Raw genomic sequence first — 20,335 nt, forward strand, 5'->3', positions numbered from 1 at the left:
ACATTTCATTTCATCTCTCTCTCTCTCTCTCTCTCTCTCTCTCTCTCTCTCTCTCTCTCTCTCTCTCTCTCTCTCTCTCTCTCTCTCTCTCTCTCTCTCTCTCTCTCTCTCTCTCATACACAAAGGGGGTTGTATTCTGTGTTGAGAAGGTAAAAGAGTTTGTCCACCGATGAGGGCGTGCCAGTCGGGTGGAATAGCCTCCTCAATCTTTGCAGCAACCCGTAGGTAGCTCCAATCACCTATGTCCCAACCAAGGAAGCATCTGACCAACGGTGTAAAGAGCCTACTGGCCCATTATCCCATCTAGCCCAATCAATGTGTATCCTCTCGCCTAGCTGATGGCCTTCTGACTCTGTCACACATGCATTCCATACAATCGCTACCTCCTCAACACATTGAAGGTGGATGGCTAATCAAAGCAAGACGTAATGTCTTCTAAATCTGCAGCAAGCAGTGCATAAATGATGACAAATAAGACGGTGCATCCGTGAAGATGAATCTGATGGTCGAGCACCAAACACCTGTAGTATCTAGAGATCCAAAACGAAGAGGTATGTGACAAAGCATGGTGCAAAAATGTTTCCAAGGCAAAAGAGCAAGGGGACAATCCGCGTACAATGAGCTTCGCAAGCAATGCCTTGATAAGTCTCAAACACATAGAGATAGGCATCTCTCTTGTATGAAATATTGGTTGTAAACTGGAAAGCGTAGCGGGGCTGAGAGCATCGTAGAACTACAAAGAGAACAGTCTAGTCAACCCGTCTTTGAGTATAAGAGAAATAAGTCTCAAACACATTGTCTGGCATCTCTCTTGTATGAAATATGTGCTGTAAAAATTGGAAAGCGTAGCAGGGCTGAGAGCATCGCAGAACTGCAAAAAGAACTGTCTAATCAACCCGTCCTCTCCAAGACAAGAGGCACCATTGAGGCCAAGCTCTTCGTCATGCATCTCCTACATAGAGAGGGGGGCTAGTAACTTATGGCACATAACCTCTATAACCACAAGCTGCACATGAGATCAAACCTCTCCTCAAGCGCGCAAAATATCATCAGTAAATTGATTAGCAGTAAACAAATGCTCTAAAGCTATGTCAAGGACCTCATTGGGAACCATATGTAGCCTATCTGCATAATCACATAAGGCTCTAACGGAAGTCGTTCCCTTGGGATGTTCCCGGAAGTATGCAAAGACATCCTTGTTCATCCTATTCGCTTTGGATATCCATGTCGAGACCGAAGCATGATATGCAAATTCAAATCTCTCAGTCTAAATGTGACTAAGTGTCTCTCTGGTAACAACCTTGCGCTCTCAAGGAACTCATCTCCTAGAAACTCCTGGAGTTGCCGGCATATGCAACTCAAATGGTCATGTAACTCTCGATCCTTCCGGAAGAGGCGTTGTCGCCGCTCTGCGGTTGTCTATCTGCAAGCCTCGCAAGACACAGTGATGCATGTAACCAGATGGGACGCGGGATCAACAGAACCAATCCAAACGTCCTGAATCAACTGAGACAATGAAGCACCATGTAACACCAAGTCCGGTATGCAAGATCCTTGTCTAGGCATAGAGGAGGTCTCAAAGCTCAAATCCAAAGAAACTTGGGCATGATTAGAGAGCATTGTGCCAAGCTAAATTGTAATTGTCCCACCATGAGATGCTGCCGGCCCACATAAAATCTATCTAGTCGCTCGAGCAGACAACCGGACTGCCTCTGAAAACCCCACAAAAACTGCAATGTCTGTGGAGTGTGAGCCACAGATGAAGTATGCCAAGCATTTGTACCAAAAACTGCAAAAAAAGATATGTCCCAAGCATCTCTCTCACACGGTGCTACATATGGTAAGAATGGGGGCTGAATGGCTCGTCAGTCCTCAGTGGTCTCTACATTGTTGAAATCACCGCCAGCAGCCCACGAATCCAGAGTAGGTAATACATTTACAATCTGCTGTCAAAACTCGGCTCTCTCATGAGCGAAAGTGGGGACATAGATGCACATTACAACAACCAGGGTATCATCAATCTCCATAGTAATCCACATCACTCTACCATGTACTGAAGTATCATGGTCATGTACACAATGGAGCCAACCGGGACCCATAGAAATGCATACACCAATGCTAGAATGTTGTTGTCCAATCGCAATTTCCCCCAATAAATATACGATAACTGCCTATACATAACTTGTGCTCCTGCACAAGGAGTATATCCACATCTCAGTATACATGAGGACACAAATCTCTATGAAGCAAGCTGTGTCTGGGACCACTGATACTAGTGTGATGCAAGCCATTGACATTCCAAGTGACAATATGTAAATCCATGTGTCAACCAATGCTTAAGCTAAAACCTCATAGGCATACATCAATCGTTGTCGTGTTGTGGCATGTGCATAATGTGAAACTAGAATATCTACCTCACTCTTAATGCTTTTGTTAAATGGGATCAAGTGCTATAATGTACATAGTGTGATATATGCGAAAATGGATGCCACGTTTACAAGAGTGTACATACCTTGCCGAGCACGCGAGGCCCTGGACATGGCACTGTAGCGTGTTTTATCACATCCTTAACTTAGCCTACAATGAGCCCCGCTCTTTGTGCTCTGATCGTGTCTCCTGTCTGTAGGCTGTCTCCCATCTGTATCCACTAATGTGAGGCATAGATTGCCGCCTGATGTGTCTCAGAGTAGAAGACGATGTCTCTCCCAGTAAAACTATCCTCAAAGGCACCCACATCAAGGCGCATAGATCCATTACAATTCCAGGTAGCAACTTTGAGTGTGGTCCCATAGGTCTCGCACCATCGTGTGGAGCGTCGCTCCAATATCACCACTCTTCCATCTCGGTAAAAGTCAATCTTACCTTTTTCCCTTGCCGCTTTAATCTCCGGCATTACCTCCTGCATACGAGCGATCTACGAGAGGGTAAGGTCATCCCCGAGAAAGATGCCCGTCTTCTTAAGAGTTGGTCTCTTCTTCAAAAAGTCCTCCTTCACTTCCATGGAGAGAAAATGAAGAATGATTGCCCTTTCTTTCGAGGTTTCCCCATTGCTTCCATTTTTCTTTTAATTGCCCACTTTCCAAGCTTTTGTGTGCATCGGCTCATTGACCCCCATCAAAGCCATGAGTTCTTTTACCTCTTCGTCCACATTATCTCTTTGTCTGTAAGGCCACAAATTCTCACATGTAAAGCACGCAGACGTCTTCTTTGCTCCCCTTCTAGTGTCAGGTTAATAATGGTGGGTGTGGACGTTGTTTCCTTGCCTTTTCCCTTTCTTGGCAACGTCGATCCATTTCTCGGCCTCATCTGCCTTCTGTTGAGTTTTTGTGATAACATCCACCCAAGAAGTCGTCATTTCTTTGTGTTGCTCTTCCCCCTCTTTGATGGCCCGCACTTGCTCTTTAATCGTGTTGAGTTCTTCTATTACTAAGGGTTGAAGTTCTCCCTCTTCAAGTGTGTTTTGTGATCGTACCTTGGCGAGATCCTTCTTGAGTGACGCAATCTCTTCATCTTAGGCCGTCACACGATCTTCCACTGTAGTTATCTTGCTTTCTTGGACCAGCACTGCGTTCTTTGAGCATCTTTATTGTGCCCAAGAGGTTGCGGTTGATCTTGTTAATGGTTTCGGTCATTTCTTCTTTGCACTTTGGAACGGCATCCTCTAAAGGGCCAGTCTTGTCATTCTGCTTCTTCATGCTTGATGGCCCCCAAAAACGAGAAGGTACAGTAAAAAGAAGACCACACTATACGCAGATGTGTTTCCACATTATATATACATGTTCTCCCACATCAAGCGTACATGGTAAACATACATTCTGCGTGCCCTTCTGGAAAAATAAAAATTTTCCCCCCTGCAAGTGCTGAAATTTTTTGAATTCCTGCAGCTCTCTGATTTCTGCAATTTCTGCAGATTTCTGCAATTTTTTGGAATCTGGTCTAAAAATCTGAAAAAGTATTTCGAAAATCTTTTTCCAGAAAAGGCTGTGGGGAAACAGGTTTGGGGGAGGGGGGAGCGGGAGGCTTTGGGTCGACAAGAGAGGAGGGGGGCGGGGGGGGGGGGGGGGGGGGGGGGGGGGGGGGGGGCGGGCGCTGGCACACACGACCTGCTGGAGAGGAGAGACATGCGCGTCTTTCAGCTGCGCATGGTTCCCTACTCTGTACAATTCAACCTGCACCTATGCGCACGCAATCTGAGAGAGAGAGAGAGAGAGAGAGAGAGAGAGAGAGAGAGAGAGAGAGAGAGAGAGAGAGATATGAAATGAAATGAAATGATGCATTAACATCTTCAAAAGGCCAAAATGACCTATGAGACCAATCCGATACAGACTTGTGAATCTCGTACTGTGTCTGAGTTTTAAAAAAAAAAAGAAATACTAAAATGAATCTAGAAGTGCTACTAGTTGTGTGGGGTATGTGTGATCACTCACAATCGGTGCCCAATACAAGAGAAAGATACAATGAGAGAGAGAGAGAGAGAGAGAGAGAGAGAGAGAGAGTCTCCTGAACCAATAAACCTGGGCAATGAATAATTGAATGTGTATACAATGGAGGCAAGGGGTTGCTTATATAGCAACCTCAGAAAATTGCCCTACCCAGACTTTGACAAATCAGTAAAATAAATACCTAAAAGCCAAAATAAATAATGGGATCACATTGGGCAGTTCACTTGAGATGCCAAAACTCTTAACAATAACACCCCATACTAAATCTCTTGAATACTCGAGACAAATCCATTCACCAATATAGAATCTATCCAGCCTCTTGAGCAAGTGCCCCTCCTCTCTGCAGAATCCCCAAGAAAAACTGAGAGAGTCAACGGGTGATTATTGGATGGAATGTGCCAAGCATCCACTACATATTCAGCTAATAGGAATCTCTCCCGCGCATTCTGCTCATACGGGGCTATAGCTGAACCCGCCTGCCAATCATCTATCAACTCAATGTTGTTGAAGTCACCTCCAAGAACCCAAGTATCCAAAGTAGGCAATGCATGGGACAGCTTTGTCCAGAAAGCCCATTCTTGCAAGTGAATAGAAGCGGAGACGGGCATGAAACCAACCATAACACCTAGTATGGCAACATAAATGGCTATACCAGCAAATGAAGTACCATGGTGTCGAATAGATGCAACATATCATGGACCCACATAGATGCACACACCATAGCTGCGAGGCATGTCTCCTACAGCAGGTTCCCAAAAGGTGCAAGATCCTGCGTACATAAGATTGCCAAATGGTTTTACTATCTTATGCTCCTTCCAATCAAATGTCCACATCTCCAACTACGTATTTGTGCAAATACTTCCTGAGCAAAAGCTTCCTATAGCCCCCCACTCTGGATGATTGTAATCCATTAGTGTTCCAAGCCAGGACATGCAAATCCATGATACTCGGTTGAAGGAAGTAGAGGGCATTCTGGGAATCTTTGACACCTAGAAAAGTAAAGAACCTTTTTGTAGCTCCGCCATCCTTTGAAAGCTTTCGGGGCCGAATCAGAAGGTGATGGAGGTGCGGGATAATAATAATGATGATGCTGCCCATCAAATGGAGGAGGTGGAGGTGGTGGTGGTGAATTTGAGATGCAGAAGGCAACAGGGGTTGCACTTCAAGAGGGCAGGCTTGGTTGGCAGTGGGTCAACGCAGGAAGACTGCAGCAGGTCAGACGGACAGCAGGCTCTCTGGGAAAGGATCTAAGCATGCAATGCTTTGTTATCACATGAGGGAGAAGATCAAGGTAATGAAGAAGCCAGGTGTGCTTTACAAACAATGCTTTGTGACCCTCAAAACTGCTGGTGGCATCAGAACAAGGGTCAAGGTCAACAGCCAAATCACCATGCACAATCATTTCCATGGAACATGACTCTACAAGCTAGTCTGGCCTCCTAAATATGGCATCACCCATAGTGGCACAAAGGCAAAGAGTGGCACGATAACCATGCCGAAACGCTGGATGTTCAGCAATCATGTTCCAAGCCAACCCTCTTTGCGAAAACAAGGACTCGAGCAAGTAAAGGCTAGCATAATGCTAGGCAAAAGAGCACAGTAAGCAGCACAAGAGACAGTTTCCAAAAGAACTGTGGGCTGAAAGGTCAAGATAGATCGCAACGACTGCCTCCTCTACTCATGCACAAGCTCTATTGAACTAACTCCTGGGGGATCGAATTGTCTTGAAGCCAATGCCACCCCATCCCCTAGCACAGAAAATTTGAAAATGGTAGCTCAACAGTTAAAACAAACAGGGACTTTCACATCATGTTATTGGAGTCGCAATTGGCGCCAAAAAAATATTCAATTTGGTGGCCAAGGTCATATTGGAGTTGCAAATGGCCAAGCAAAAGAAATATTTAATTTCTGTTTATGAACCAAGAACATGATGCTTAACATCATCACCAAACAAGTCCAGGCAAACACTCCAAAGTTGTTTAGGAAAAGGACCATAAGTGGAGTAAGACAATACCCATAAAAAGTATTAAAGCATGAATTTGTGACATTTTACATCCTGACCAAGACCCTACAAGCATGGCTTGAGCAAGACAATAAACATAAAGATCTTATAGATTCCCAATCATAGACTGAACAAAGAATGTAACATATAAGCTGTGAAAAGGGTTTGATGCAACCACACACATGGAAGTATTCTCTTACCTTTAATTGATCACATATGGCCGCTACAACATTTGACTTCTTCGACATCTCAGCATTATTGTCATTCAAAAGGGAAGAAACAGATCTTACGTACTCTAAAAGTTCAGCTGAACCTGCCAAAACATTTAAAACCTATGGGTACTTCAGTTTGTGTTCCGTCCACAGATAGCCCATGATGAACAGAAGTACAAACTTGACATGAAAATTCAAAAAATTTATATGAAATGCATTACAATATTGTTCGACTTGACTAATTACTCTGCATAATTTATGATCAAGTTCTGAGCTGTCTCAAACTTGTTTAAGCTACAATAGCATTAGGCTCAAGTGATAATAAGCCCCTTAAAATAAATATTAAGCTGTGAGTTTTGACATATCATCAATGAGATTGAAGAGAAAGGTGCCCCTATAGCTATATTAGTCCAAAACAAGCCAAGATTCACCTACGAAGGAAAGTGCAAGTTATAGACTTGTGGGAGTCATCAACAACCATCAGCTCCACCATGCATAGTATTGACTAAATACTAAGTCATCTATATGTCACGAGAGCCCAATAGTGGTGTAGAATTGCGTACCAATATAAGCTCTCAACAAAACATACACCACACCCAAACACACACATCAGCATACATCAACACAAAGTTCAGTGTACTGAATTTCTGTCATGGTTCCAAAGATGCAGGGCAGAGCCAGGCATAAATAATCAGCACACAAAAATGTGACCCTGATTAATGGCACAGAGGAACCTCATTCATTGTGAAAGACAAACCAACTGCTAAAAGAATTTGAAGATAAGCTCAAGCCCTAAGGGTGACAAAATGAAATCAGAAAACAGATAAGTAGCAGCAGGAGCATAAAACTGTGAGCATATATAACCATATTAAAGACATGAATAACCAATCTGTGTCAAAAGAAAAATGAAGAAGCAAAAGGGTGGAAAGAGAGAGAAAGAAAAAGACATTAAAGGTCAGTGTGGCCTATGAGACTGTCACAAAAGAGTGCGCATAACAATATAAAATATACTTGGATAAATAGAACTTATCACTTCGTACTGAAGCCAGAGAATATGTGTGTGTGTGTGTGTGTGTGTGTGTGTGTAGAGAATAAAGGCACTTTGGCCTATTTCCAGTGTCTGACCGTGTGAACGGGGACTTCAATTAAAAAGTCAAAAGTCATCTCATGTGTATAATACTATGGCTGCCCCAAAGAATCATAATCGTGGGCTTCTAAAATTTCAACGAGCTCTCCTCCTCTCATCTCTTGCGCTGCCCTTGTGTAGCCCCATACCTATGCACACACTCTCTCTCCCACCGCTCCTTCCCTTTCTCTCTCCTTGCGCTAATAGCCTACAGCAATCGCGCTCTCTCTCCCCTCCTCCTATCGCAAGAAGATCACAGTAGGACCTCGCAATTGGTATCAGAGCTTGGCTTCATCGCAAGAAAAGCAAGAATTGTGCACTTCTACGCGTGCGTAGTAATCACAGAAGTGTGCACGCAAAAAGAGGGACATTTCAAAAGCTGCAGAGCTGAAAAGGAAATTCAGCGCGCAAATCGAGTGGACAGCAATGAATTAAAGGTCTATGACAGTGGAAAATCAGCAAATTCAGGTTTCTACACAAGTTCTCACGTTTCGGTGCCAATTCGAACTCAGAAATTGGGGCTTTTGCTGAAATTCAGAAATTCTAGAATTAATTTCAGCAAATTAAGCGAGTTTGATCCCGTCCGCATTTGGGGGTTTTGCTGAATTTTGATAATTCACGCAAAATTGGCCCTGGCAATGCATTAACAGGCAATTTTTTATGCAATTTGTGGCACATTGAACTCAAAAATTTGGGGGTTTTACATTTCGAAGCAAAATTAATGCAATTTCTTATCGTCGAATGAGAAATTGATGCTGAATTTTCAGGACTGTTTCTGAAATTGATGTATTGACACTCTGGAATTGCCAAATTGATGACGTTTTGGGTCTTTTGGCATATGTATGATCAGCTGAGGTGCTGAATTTGTGTCATTACAGGTTAATTTCAGTGTTTGTTGCTTATATTTGAGTGCTTTATTGGTCTCTCGTGGTAACACATGACCTCCAAAAGTGATAGTAGCAATCTATTGCACATCAAAAAGTTGGAAGGCGCCCATAAATTTGCTATATGGAAGAAGCAGTGTTACAATGTTCTTTTACAGAAGAGGACCGATTAAGGAAAAGAGAGTTAAACCAGCAGTCATTGATGAAGAATGGGAAGAGATGGATGAGCTTATCCGCTCCACAATTATGCTTTCCGTGTCGGATTCTCTTTTGTTCAATATCGAGAAAGAAGAGAATGCATGGAATATGTGGAAGAGGCTCGATGAGTTGTATGCTCAACAAAGTGCTGCTAGCAAAGTATATCGGATGAAAAGGCTCATGGACCTTCGTATGAAGGAAGGCACTTTAATGTCGGTGCATTTGAATGAGTTCAATTCAATTTTCAGCCAGCTGACAAATTTGAATTTCAACATCGATGATGAATTCAAAGCTACGTTTTTGCTATGCATATTGCCTGAAAGTTGGGACACTTTTAGGACAGCTTTGAGCAATTCGAATGCCACACTTGCATATGCCGATGTGGAGAGTTCCCTTCTTACGGAAGAGATGAACAGGAAGAATACTGTTGCGAATAGTCAAGAGGTAGGTCCCAATAAAGGGGAAAACCTAAAAATAGAAAGGCACGCAGTAAATCTCATTCTAAAAAGGATGTAGAGTGCCATCATTGTGGCAAGAAGGGACACTATAAGCGGGAATGCTATGAATGGAGGAAAGAGAAGAACAAGAACATTGATGACAGCAACAAGGATAAAGACAAAGGCAAAAGTAGCGTGAAGATGAGGAACTCAATGTAGTCAGCTATGACAATGACGCAAGTGAGATTCTCTATGCTTCTTCTTTTGATGCGCACTTCTTGGTTGTTGATTCCGATGTTGACATGCATACTTGGATACTTGATTCCGGTGCTTCATTTCATGTAACGCCTCACAAAGAGTGGTTCTTTGAGTATAGAGGTGGAAAACTTGGCACTATCTACCTTGGTGACAACTATGCATGTAACATTGATGAAATTGGCAGTGTGCAATTGTCCTTTACTGATGGTTCGATGTTTATGTTACATAATGTACGACATGTACCACAAATGAGGAAGAGTTTGATTAGCACAGGTCAACTAAATGAAGTGGGCTATCAAACAAGTTTTTGGTGATCGCAAATGGAAGATATGTAAGGGGTCAAGGATTGTAGCAAAAGGGTCTAAATCTGACACCTTATATCCTTTGTATGTATCTAGTTCATGTAATCATGTGGTGACCATAACAGAGCAGCCAAGTGTTTCCTTGTGGCATGGCCGGTTAGGACACATGAGTATGAAAGGAATGCAAACTCTGTCTCATTTTGGTTATGTGCCCTGTTTGAGGTTTTCAAATTTTTCTCATTGTGAACATTGTGTTTATGGGAAACATGCTCAAACACCGCACAGCAAGTCTATGTCTTGAAGTCATCACCTTTAGATTTGGTACATTCTGATGTATGTGAAATGCCACAGCTATCTTTAGGTGGTAGAAAGTATTTTGTCACTTTTATTGATGATGCATCATGTAAAGTGTGGGTGTATGCAATCCGTTGAAAAGTGAAATTTGGCATTGTTTAAAAAGTTTCCTTCATATGCTGAAAATCAGACTGGCAAGACACTTAAATGCTTACGCTCTAACAATGGTGGCGAGTACACATCAAACGCTTTTAATGCATTTTGTGACTCGAAGGGAATTAAGAGAGAGTTGATTGCTTCTGATAATCCTTCCCAAAACGGTGTTGCAAAGCACTTGAATCGCACTATTCACAAGAAAGTGCGAAGTATGCTGTCAATGCTGCATTACCCCATGGTTTTTGGGCAGAAGCTGTGCAAAGTTCAAACAGCTGTTCACCTTATTAATCGCTCACCAAATAGGGTTTTGGATGGAAAAGTGCCCGAGGAAGTGTGGTCCGGCGAGCCACCTTCATATTTGCACTTGAGAATGTTTGGTTGCGAAGCTTATGTGCACGTGCGGCGAGAAGATCACAACAAACTTGAACCAAAGTCATGTAAATGTATTTTCCTAGGATATGGTGAGGATGGTGAAATGGGTATAGGTTGTGGGATCCCGAAAAAAGACACGTTATTCGCAGCAATGATGTAATCTTCCGTGAGAATCGCATGCACAAACGACCTACTCCTGTCGAGGAAGTAAAAAGGGTTGTTTTCAGGGAAGATATACCGATAGGACAGACGAGAATGCCCGCTGAACAGCAGCCTGTTAGAGCTGAAAATGATGACCCAAATGGGGGAAATGAAGTTGCCATTGATGCACCACATGTTGAGGAACATAATGGGCAAGTAGAGCAACCTTTACAGGTGGAAAGAATGGTTGGACAGCCAGCTGTTCATGATGACTTGCAGGCTGAACAGCCTCTAGATGTTGATCATTGGGTGAGAAGGTCTACCCGGGTCACTCAACCACCTGACAGGTTTGTTCAAGGCGCGGATTATGTAATGTTAACTGATTGTGGTGAGCCTTCTTGCTATAAAGAAGCTATGCAACACGAAGATAGCAAGAAATGGCATGGCCCATGGTATCTAAGATGGATTCCTTGGACAAAAATTGCACATGGAAGTTGGTACCATTGCCACCAGGGCAAAAGGTGTTGCCATATAAATGGGTATACAAGATGAAAGTCACTTCTAATGCCTCTCCTAAGTACAAAGCACGTTTGGTTGCTAAAGGGTACAAGCAAAAGAAAGGAATTGACTTTGATGAAATCTTCTCCCCGGTTGTGAAATTGACTACGTTGCGACGACTCCTTGCTTTGGTTGCTTGTGAAGACATGGAACTCATGCAAATGGATGTAAAAACAGCATGGTGATTTGCATGTAACCATTTATATGCAACAGCCCGAGGGTTTTGTAGTAGCTGGAAAAGAGGAGATGGTATGTGAGCTTAACAAATGCTTGTATGGATTGAAACAGGCATCACGTGAGTGGTATCATAAGTTTGATGCATTTATGAGGTCTCAGGGTTTCAAGAGATGTCATGCAGATCACTGCTTATACACTAAAAAGGCTAAGGATGGGAGTCTTTTATTGTTGGCATTGTATGTCGATGATATGCTTCTTGCTGGCCGAAATGTCAATGAGCTGAATATGTTGAAGCAAAGCTTACATAAACGCTTTGAAATGAAGGACCTTGGTGATGCAAGTCACATTCTTGGTATGCGTATCATGAGAGATAGAAGTAAAGGACTTCTTTATCTATCTCAAGAGGAATGTGTATCCAGGATCTTGCAACGTTTCAATATGGAGGGTGGGAAAGCAATTAGCACACCATTGCCTCCACATGTGAAACTTAGCGCATATGACAGCCCTACATTTGATGATAAGCGGGCTGAAATGGCCAAGATTCCTTACGCATCAGCCGTTGGCAGTTTAATGTACGCTATGGTTTCCACACGTCCAGACATTGCTTTTGCGGTGGGAGTGGTAAGTAGATACATGAGTAATCCCGGCAAGACACATTGGGACGCAGTGAAATGTATTCTGAGATACCTGAAGGGCACAAAGGATTTGTGCATATGTTTTGGGGCGCACCAGACATCTGTGGTTGGTTTTACAGATGCAGATTTTGCTGGAAATCCATATTGCAAGAAGTTTATTTCTGGATATGTGTTTACTTTCACAAGAGGTGTGGTTTCTTGGATTTCTAGACTACAAAAGTGTGTTGCTTTGTCCACCACTGAGGCTGAATATGTGGCTGCCACGGAAGCATGTAAGGAAGCTTTATGACTGAAACGCTTGATGGGAGAACTTGGTATTGTTGAAGAGGTTCTTGTGCTACATTGTGATAGCCAGAGTGCTATTATGCTTGCACGGAATCCGGTCTTTCATGCCAAGACAAAGCACAACAAAGATGAAATCCATTGCAATACTTTCCTAGGGGCGGGTGGGAATGGGTAAAGGCTGTAGTAATCCCTGTGCCTTATGCCTATCAAACTTGACCTTCTGGCATACTAAACTGCGAACAAAGTCGTCCACATCTTTCTTGAGTCTCGGCCAAAAGAAATAACGCTCCACATCTTGCAAGGTGGTATCAATGCCGCGGTGACCCGTAAAAGGTGGACAATGGCACTCGGTCAAAACCTTTTCCCTCAACGGTTGTGTAACACACAACATTGTTTTCTTCATCAAGTAGACATCCCGTATGGAATACCCAGGCACTATCTCCCCATTCTGTATCCGAGTAAACACATCGCGAAAATCCGGATCACTGGCGTACTGATCAACCATATCCTCGAAGCTTCTACGATGGATCGCGGAAATAGCCAAGACGAGGGGCTTCCGAGACAATGCATCTACCACTAAGTTTTTCTATCCCTAGACATGGACAATCTGGAAATAAAACTGTGACAAGATGTTAGCCCACCGCATCTGCTTTTCCGAAGTGACAAGAAGTAGCGTAAACTCTGATGATCACTAAAGACCATTAAATCGGCTCCGAGTAGATAATGTCGCCACTGAGTAAGAGCATGGATCACTGCCAATAGCTCTTTTTCATAAATCTATGCTACCAATTCTGGCCTTGAAAACGTTCTGCTTTTATAAGCAATCACATGGCCTTCTCGCATCAAGACTGCTCCCAGACTACGACCACAAGCATCACACTAAACTTCGAATGGCTTTTGTAAGTCTGGCAAAGCCAACACTGCTCCAGTAGTCAATTTTTCCTGTAAGTGTCTGAAAGGTAGTCACCTCTGTCGGTCCCCGCGAGAAAGGGACTCTTTCTAAGTCAATAAGTGCAAAGGGGAAGCTACCTCTACAAACTTCCAAATGAACCGCCAGTAGTAAGAACACAAGCCCAAAAAGCTTCTAACTTCACAAACATTCTTCAAGTCGCAGATAGTCTCAATCTTGGTCGGGTCCATCTGTACTCTTGCTGCTGCTGAGACCATGTGTCCCAGGAAGTGTATCTCCGGCAAGAAAAACTCGCTCTTTTTGGCATTGATAACTAATCTACGATCACACAATGCCTAAAAGACCTGTAGCAGATGGTGTCAATGCTCTGCTTCATCCTTGGAGAAAACTATAATATCATCAAAGAAAGTGCCCACAAAAGATCGATGCTCTCGGAAAATTCTATCCATCATTCGGTTGAAAGTCGCTAGAGCATTGGTAAGTCCAAAAAGCATCACCAAAAATTCGTATAAACCAAAGCTTGTTCGAACGGCTGTCTTGTAGACATCTCCCGCAGGGATCAGTTAGGTCAATTTTGACACTTTGTCCGAGTACTTGGCAGTTCTCGACTTTTGGTATGGTTTTTGGTATCCAAATTCAGATTTGAAAAGACCACTAGACTCCTTGTGATGTCCTCTAGCTATGACACAAGTTTGGTATCAGTCTGTGACAAAGAAACATGGATCATGATCCATGTACCTATGTGTCAGATGGTAATGAAACTTGGCACACAGCTTCCCCTTGGTCCACTGATCCTTGCTATATGGTTTTTGTGTGATTTGGACCACTTTAGGTCAGGCAAAAAGTCAATCCCTAGGTTTGTTTTAGGGTTTTCACCTTGAGTTGTTTTTTGTACTTTTGATGAGTTTTTTGGACTTTTTTGACCAAATTTCTTTGGGGATGTTCGTTCACAATGGTCTCTACTACATGCTAAAAAAGTTTCTGTCCAAAAATTTCTCAAGGGTGCATGGATCACAACTGATCTGATGATATTCTCTTTTCAAATCAATCATGCTAAAACAAGAGGATCCTTGAAGTCGTTTAAGAATATCATCGATCCTTGGAATCAAAAATCTTTTCTTGATAGTGATTTTATCGAGAGCTCTATAGTCAATGCACATCCTCCAAGATCCGTCTTTCTTTAGTACCAATAAAACCGGAGAACAGTAGGTTGAAGTAATCGGCTGGATGAGACCCTTTTCAAGAATGTCTTTCACTTGGTTCATGATTTCTTCATTCTAGGCTCGGCTAACACGGTAAGGTGGCCAGTCTCAATGGTGTAGTTCCAGGAATCAGATCAATAGTATGGTCCTCAGGACGAGATGTGGGTAACTCGCCTGGCAGGCCTTCTGAGAAACAATCAGCACGTGTGTGCAGAAATTCTTGTCGTTCTTTGTCTAGTTCAGACATGTTCGTTCATTGTTCATCATTTAGTTCTTTCAAATAGATCGAGTAAACAAAAAGACTAGATTTCATTACTTTTGAAATGGCCGAAGTTGATACAATAGGGACGGACTCACCCTTCAATTTTACATCAAGTACAATTTTTCTGCCCTTCTCATTTGTTAATCGTTTTCTTGGCCCGATAGTTGACCACGGCGTTGTTCTTATGGTATCAAGGGATTTCTAGGAGGACGTCACACCCTTCCAAAGGCATGATGTAAAAGTCCTCGTGCCCTAAATACCCCTGACAATGCAAACGAAGTTTGCCAATGACAGGCGTAATGGCTACATCACGTCCGGGCGCCGCTAAAACTGCCTCCGCCGGTGGCCCCATCCTATCGGGCGTAATCTTGAGTTGAGCCGCCAATTCAGTGAAATGAAGTTGGCCTTGGCTCCTCCATCAAAAAAGATAAGGGCTTCTTGATCTTTCACTTTTGCAAAGTTATGTACTTTCATTCATCTGGCTTGGGTCAGTTCCCATGCAATCGAGTACCAATCTTGCTTTCATCTTGCCTTTTCTGCCACGTTCCTCCGCTGCTCTAGAACTCTCTGGCATGTCTTCAGTTTGTCCTCGTTCGGGCCTTTTTGGGGCACTTTGCGAAGATGTGCCCTTGTTCCCCGCAACCAAAACACTCCCCTCTTTGAGATATTTCTCTCTCTCTCTCTCTAAGAGTCAATCGGGGTCGTGTATCTTTCTTTTCCTGGGGATTCTTTTTCTTTCTATTTTCATTAGTCGAGGTTTGTCTGGTCCTCTGAGTCAAAATTTCATTAGTGGACTAGGTCAAATTCCCTGAATGTATCAAGAATCCCCGTTTCGCATGTCTCATTAGTTGTTGTATATACTCAAACTTTTGTTCAAGGCAGTAATATCGGATCTCTGTAGGGAGTCCGCAGCAAAACCGCTCAATCTATTCTTTACAGATGACCTGCTTAAACGAAGAGGTCGGTAGAAAAGAATCCCAAAACCTCTCGCAATATGCATTCAAAGAATCACCCTTGGTCATCCGAAGATGGTTCTAAGCGGTTCTCACGTCAAGTTCATACTCTTAAGTCAACCAAGACGAAATAAAGAGCCGTTTGAACTTCAACCACTTGCCCGGGGCTTCTTTCCTCAGAAGAAGAGTGGACCACCATGTTTGAGCATTTCCCTTTAAAAACAATGCAGCCCTCCTGATCTTGGAGTGCTCTGAGTAAAGCCCTCCAGAGAAGGCTATGTCAAACTGCTCAATGAAGGCCAAAGCCCTCCAAGCATCTCGGAATCCAGAAAAGAATTCAAATTTTATTGACTATCCACCCTCTTTAAATTCCTTTGTCTTCTTGCTCTTATCTTCGAGGAAATCATACCGGTTGGCTCTGTAAAAGTGCTTCTTCACATAAAACATGTGATAGTCGGAGCATAGTAACATGGAACGGGCAGAACGAGGGGTAATTGTCGCCGCCATCATTGTCGTTGACATCGTTGGCAAGTCCATTCCATCTAGACCATTGTACCAGATTTGTGCAATCGATAGCATAGACCTCTCTCGCCATAGAGAGTGGGACCCTTGGAGGAGGGTTTGACAACATTCTGGTGTCGTATTCTTTCTCTCTCTCTCTCTCTCACTCAGTCTCAACACCTTCATTCACAGTGTCATTCACTTTGTTTGTGATCATTTGCACTCTCTCACTAAGAGAACGGAAGGCTCTCCCTTCCGTAAGTAAAAGGAACCCTTGAGCACAGTTCGGAGCACTCATCTTGAGCAAAGTTCAACATTCACTTCCGCTGCACCTTACATTGGTATCAAAGCTTTGGCAGTATTTCTGTATCACTCAAGGAAAGAACCACAAAAAAAATTTGCTTGTTGCAGTCGCACATAACCCAAGTCACTTGGGCATGTCGATTCCTAATCGTGTTTTTGAAGAGTGACAGGTAACCCAAGAAAGAAGGGCTTATCCGGCCTCCCCTTGTGCCTCTTTTCACTCATTGAGAGCGGACCGTGCACTTAGCGGCCGGCCAATCGACGTGAGGTGGAAAAAGCAACCTTGGTGTGAGCGCAAGGCCGCCAAGGGTGCGCCCGCAGGAAAGAGTAGAGCTCGGGTAAGAGAAAAGCATTCTCTAACACAGATTGAAAGCTAAAGAAAGAACTCAAGAACCTCGAGAACTCAAGAACCTCAAGACCTCAAGACCTCAAGAACCTCAAGAACCCAAGAACCACAAGAACCCAACTTCATCGTGAACTTAAGTACTAAGAACTCAGTGTATGGTCATCACCTGAAGCGGAATGGATACTTTGCATGAAGGTGATGAGCATGGAGGTGGCGAAGAAGAATTTTCCCCACTAGGAGGTTTTTCTGACCCTCCCCCCTCCCCATCTACGCCAAGGGTTGCACCAATCCTATGGAGCCTTTGGTCAAGACGATGATGGACATGATGTTACAACAAGAAGCACAATGCGCCGCCTTGGAGTGTGAGCACGAAGAAAGAAAGGCAGCCTTGGATCGCGAGCATGAGCAAGCGCGCTTGGCAGCCGAGGAAAGAAAGGCAATCTTGGATCGCGAGCGCGAAGAAGAAAAGGCAGAATTGGATCGCGAGCGCAAAGAAAGAAAGGCAGAATTGGATCACGAGCGCGAAGAAAGACGGTTAGCCTTGGAGCGTGAGCGCGAGCAAGCACACTTGGCGGCCAAAGACAGACGAGCGGCCTTTGAGTTAGAGCATGAGGCGCAGAGAGATCAACACCTACAGGTACTCACCTCGAAGCCCGAGCCGGTAGTTCATCAAGTAGCACGAGCAAAGATTCAAACTCTAACAAACCCGTCACTGAGAAGTTGACGTTCAGTAAGTATGACGGTAATGTGGATGCTACTATTATTCACTCTTGGTTGCATCAATTTAATGCTTATTTTGCAACAACTAAGAAGACAGGAAATAGCAAGGTTTTGACAGCAGCCATGTACCTTGCCGGTGATGCCATTAATTGGTACCACGCATGGCAAGAGGCACAGTTGACCGCGCACCTAGAGGAAGCTGAAGAAGGGGTGCCCCTTTCCTTCAATTAGGCCGACTTCCAAGACAAGCTCAAGGCGCGGTTTATGTCACCACAATACCTAGCACGGTTAAAAGACGATTGGCGTAGTCTGAAGCAAAATGGTATGCCAGTTATGTCTTTCTCTAATCGTGTTTTGCAGCTCGGCACCCAATTACGCAAATCGGATGATGAGCGCAAGGAGGCATTCCTTTATGGATTGGACGAGTATATCAGGTATGATGTGGAGGTACTCGATCCAATCGATCTCAACAAGGCGGTAGCGATTGCTCTCGCACAGGAGATGAAGCACAATAAGGGAAAGCCTAAGGAGAACAAGTCATCTCAAAGTACCTCTCAGACTCCTCAGAACCCTCAGAACGGTAAGAACGGTAAGAATGGTAAGAACGGTAACTCTTCTAGCCAATCTTCCTCTAATCCTTCGGAAAAGAACTCACAAAATGAATCTAAGGGTAAAGCTAAAACACCTGCTAAAGCTAAGTTAACCCTGGATGAAAAGACCGCAAAAAAAGGAATTACAAGTGGATACATAACGACAGAAGAACAAGTCATTTATGCTCGTTGTTATCAATGTCACGTCATGGGTCACATTAAAGCAGCTTGTCCTAAGACAGCCCCACCTAAAGAACCTAAGGCACCAACAACTACCACAAGCACTTTAATGAACCAATCTGAGTCTTCACATGTTTCTGACACACACATTGATGAGTCTAACTTTAAGTGTTATGATCATGTGAAGGGTCAGCGTTTTGTCATATTGTTTGATTCAGGCAGTTTTTTGTTTTGTTTTGTTTTCGCAGTCGGGCGGGGCAAGCCCGGCCGCTCCCCTTATCCACCATAAAAGTGGACAAGAAGAACGACTAGGACTATGGCCCGAGAAACCGAAGGCAGACGCTTTTGTCACTAGTTCCTCTGGACTCGAGAGGCCAGAATTATCTACACTCTTAGGGCGATGATTGTTCCCTTGAGAGACCCATTTCGGTGGACGTGACAGCGACCAAGTACCTCTGTTCAGAGGCCCAGGTACTGCGGGACTTGCTTCGGTCTTCCCTTTGGAGTTGCCTCCTGTAGGTAACTTATCGCTCACCTCACTAAACTGCCTTTGAAACCCGACGGTTTTCCCCTAGGAAATGCCATACCCGCTTGGAAGGGCGTCGGCTCACAGGTGGCGTCTGCTGAGGCTGGTAATGTCTCCCATTATGCATTTCCCAACCCCTTTTAGGCGAAGTTGACCCCCCCGGGGGGGAATGGCAGTTGGGTGCTCTCGTAGCTCATCTGGCTTTGCTTGGGGAGAGTTACGTCATTTCCCCCGGAAGGGATCGGATTCAAATAACGGCATAGGAAGGGGAGCATTATCTCCCCATCCGCCTATGCAGAGCACCTAAATACCGGGGTACAACTTCACCGAGGAACTTCGCCACAGGCACGTGCCCTGCAGTTCCGTCCCTCGAATGCGGATCACGGCATACCCAGAAGGGCAGCCGCTTCCCATGAGCCTCCCCACCAAGGAGGATAACGGTCCTTTCTTCAGGGTCCAACGAAGGGTCGAGTGCGTTGAAGGTGGAGTTGAATCGGTCTAGCCAACGCCCCCTAGAATCATCTGCCGCCGGACACCTCACCAGCAAATGCGAAAGCGAATGACCCTCTAACTGAGAGCACAGCGTGCAAATGTTGTGTCCGCGCATATAACTATCAGCCAGTTTGAGCCCACCTACTCTCGCGAGAGCCAGCATTCTCTCCTCCTTTCTATTGACTAAAGTGCTCCTATTGTGCTGCAATAGGTATCCACGTGTTTGTTCATAGCCGGCCTCCTTATAGGGCTCCAACGCCAAGCACGAATGCCTCTCGTCCCACTTGTCCCATGCGTGGTAGCATACTGAGCTGGTCAGCCGCTGGGATATATTTATTCATCCAATTCTCGGTTCTTGTCGTCCAAGTCCACTTCTTGAACGGTTGGTTCTTAGGCTTTTTGTTTACCAAGGAGCCTATCCAAGTAGATGAAACCGAGCGGTACTTGTCAAAAGCCCGTGCTCGTTGTCCCCCACAAAAGGCAGGTACGGGTGGTATGTTAAACTCGTGATGGAGAGTTGCCGTCCCTACAGAGGTTGACCTTGCTCCCTTTCCGAGTAACATTCGCATCCCGGTGGCGACGAGGCGTTGCAGAGAGTGAAGGACACGCTGGTCGTGGGCCCCCATAATTTCCGCGCCATAACAAATCACTGGATAAACGCACCCCTTAAAAACAGTTAGTCGAGACCAGATAGGGATGGCTCGGTTCGCCAGTAGGTGTTGACATGTGAAGAGACTTTTCCTCCCCTTGTCCGCTCGCTCCTTAACGATACGTTCAATGGAGAAGGTCGAGTCAACGTCGATGCCAAGGTATCTGTATGTTTCACCTACTTCAACCATCTCACCACCCAAACGGTCCTAAAGTAAAGATC

The 20,335-nt window shown here is 44.3% G+C and overlaps 1 protein-coding gene across 1 annotated transcript in view; it reads right to left on the reverse strand.

The window, feature by feature from the left end:
* The window catches only part of LOC147419079 (uncharacterized), a 53,269-nt gene that overhangs the window by 6,802 nt on the left and 26,132 nt on the right, over positions 1–20,335 (reverse strand). Inside the window, exon 2 of the mRNA XM_086506382.1 lies at positions 6,645–6,776. Coding sequence (XP_086362508.1) covers positions 6,645–6,776 — 132 coding nt within the window. The remainder of the gene's footprint in view (positions 1–6,644; positions 6,777–20,335) is intronic.

This window comes from Adiantum capillus-veneris, chromosome 29, assembly GCF_014529385.1.
Source record: "Adiantum capillus-veneris isolate H3 chromosome 29, ASM1452938v2, whole genome shotgun sequence".
Classification (NCBI taxonomy): domain Eukaryota; kingdom Viridiplantae; phylum Streptophyta; class Polypodiopsida; order Polypodiales; family Pteridaceae; genus Adiantum; species Adiantum capillus-veneris.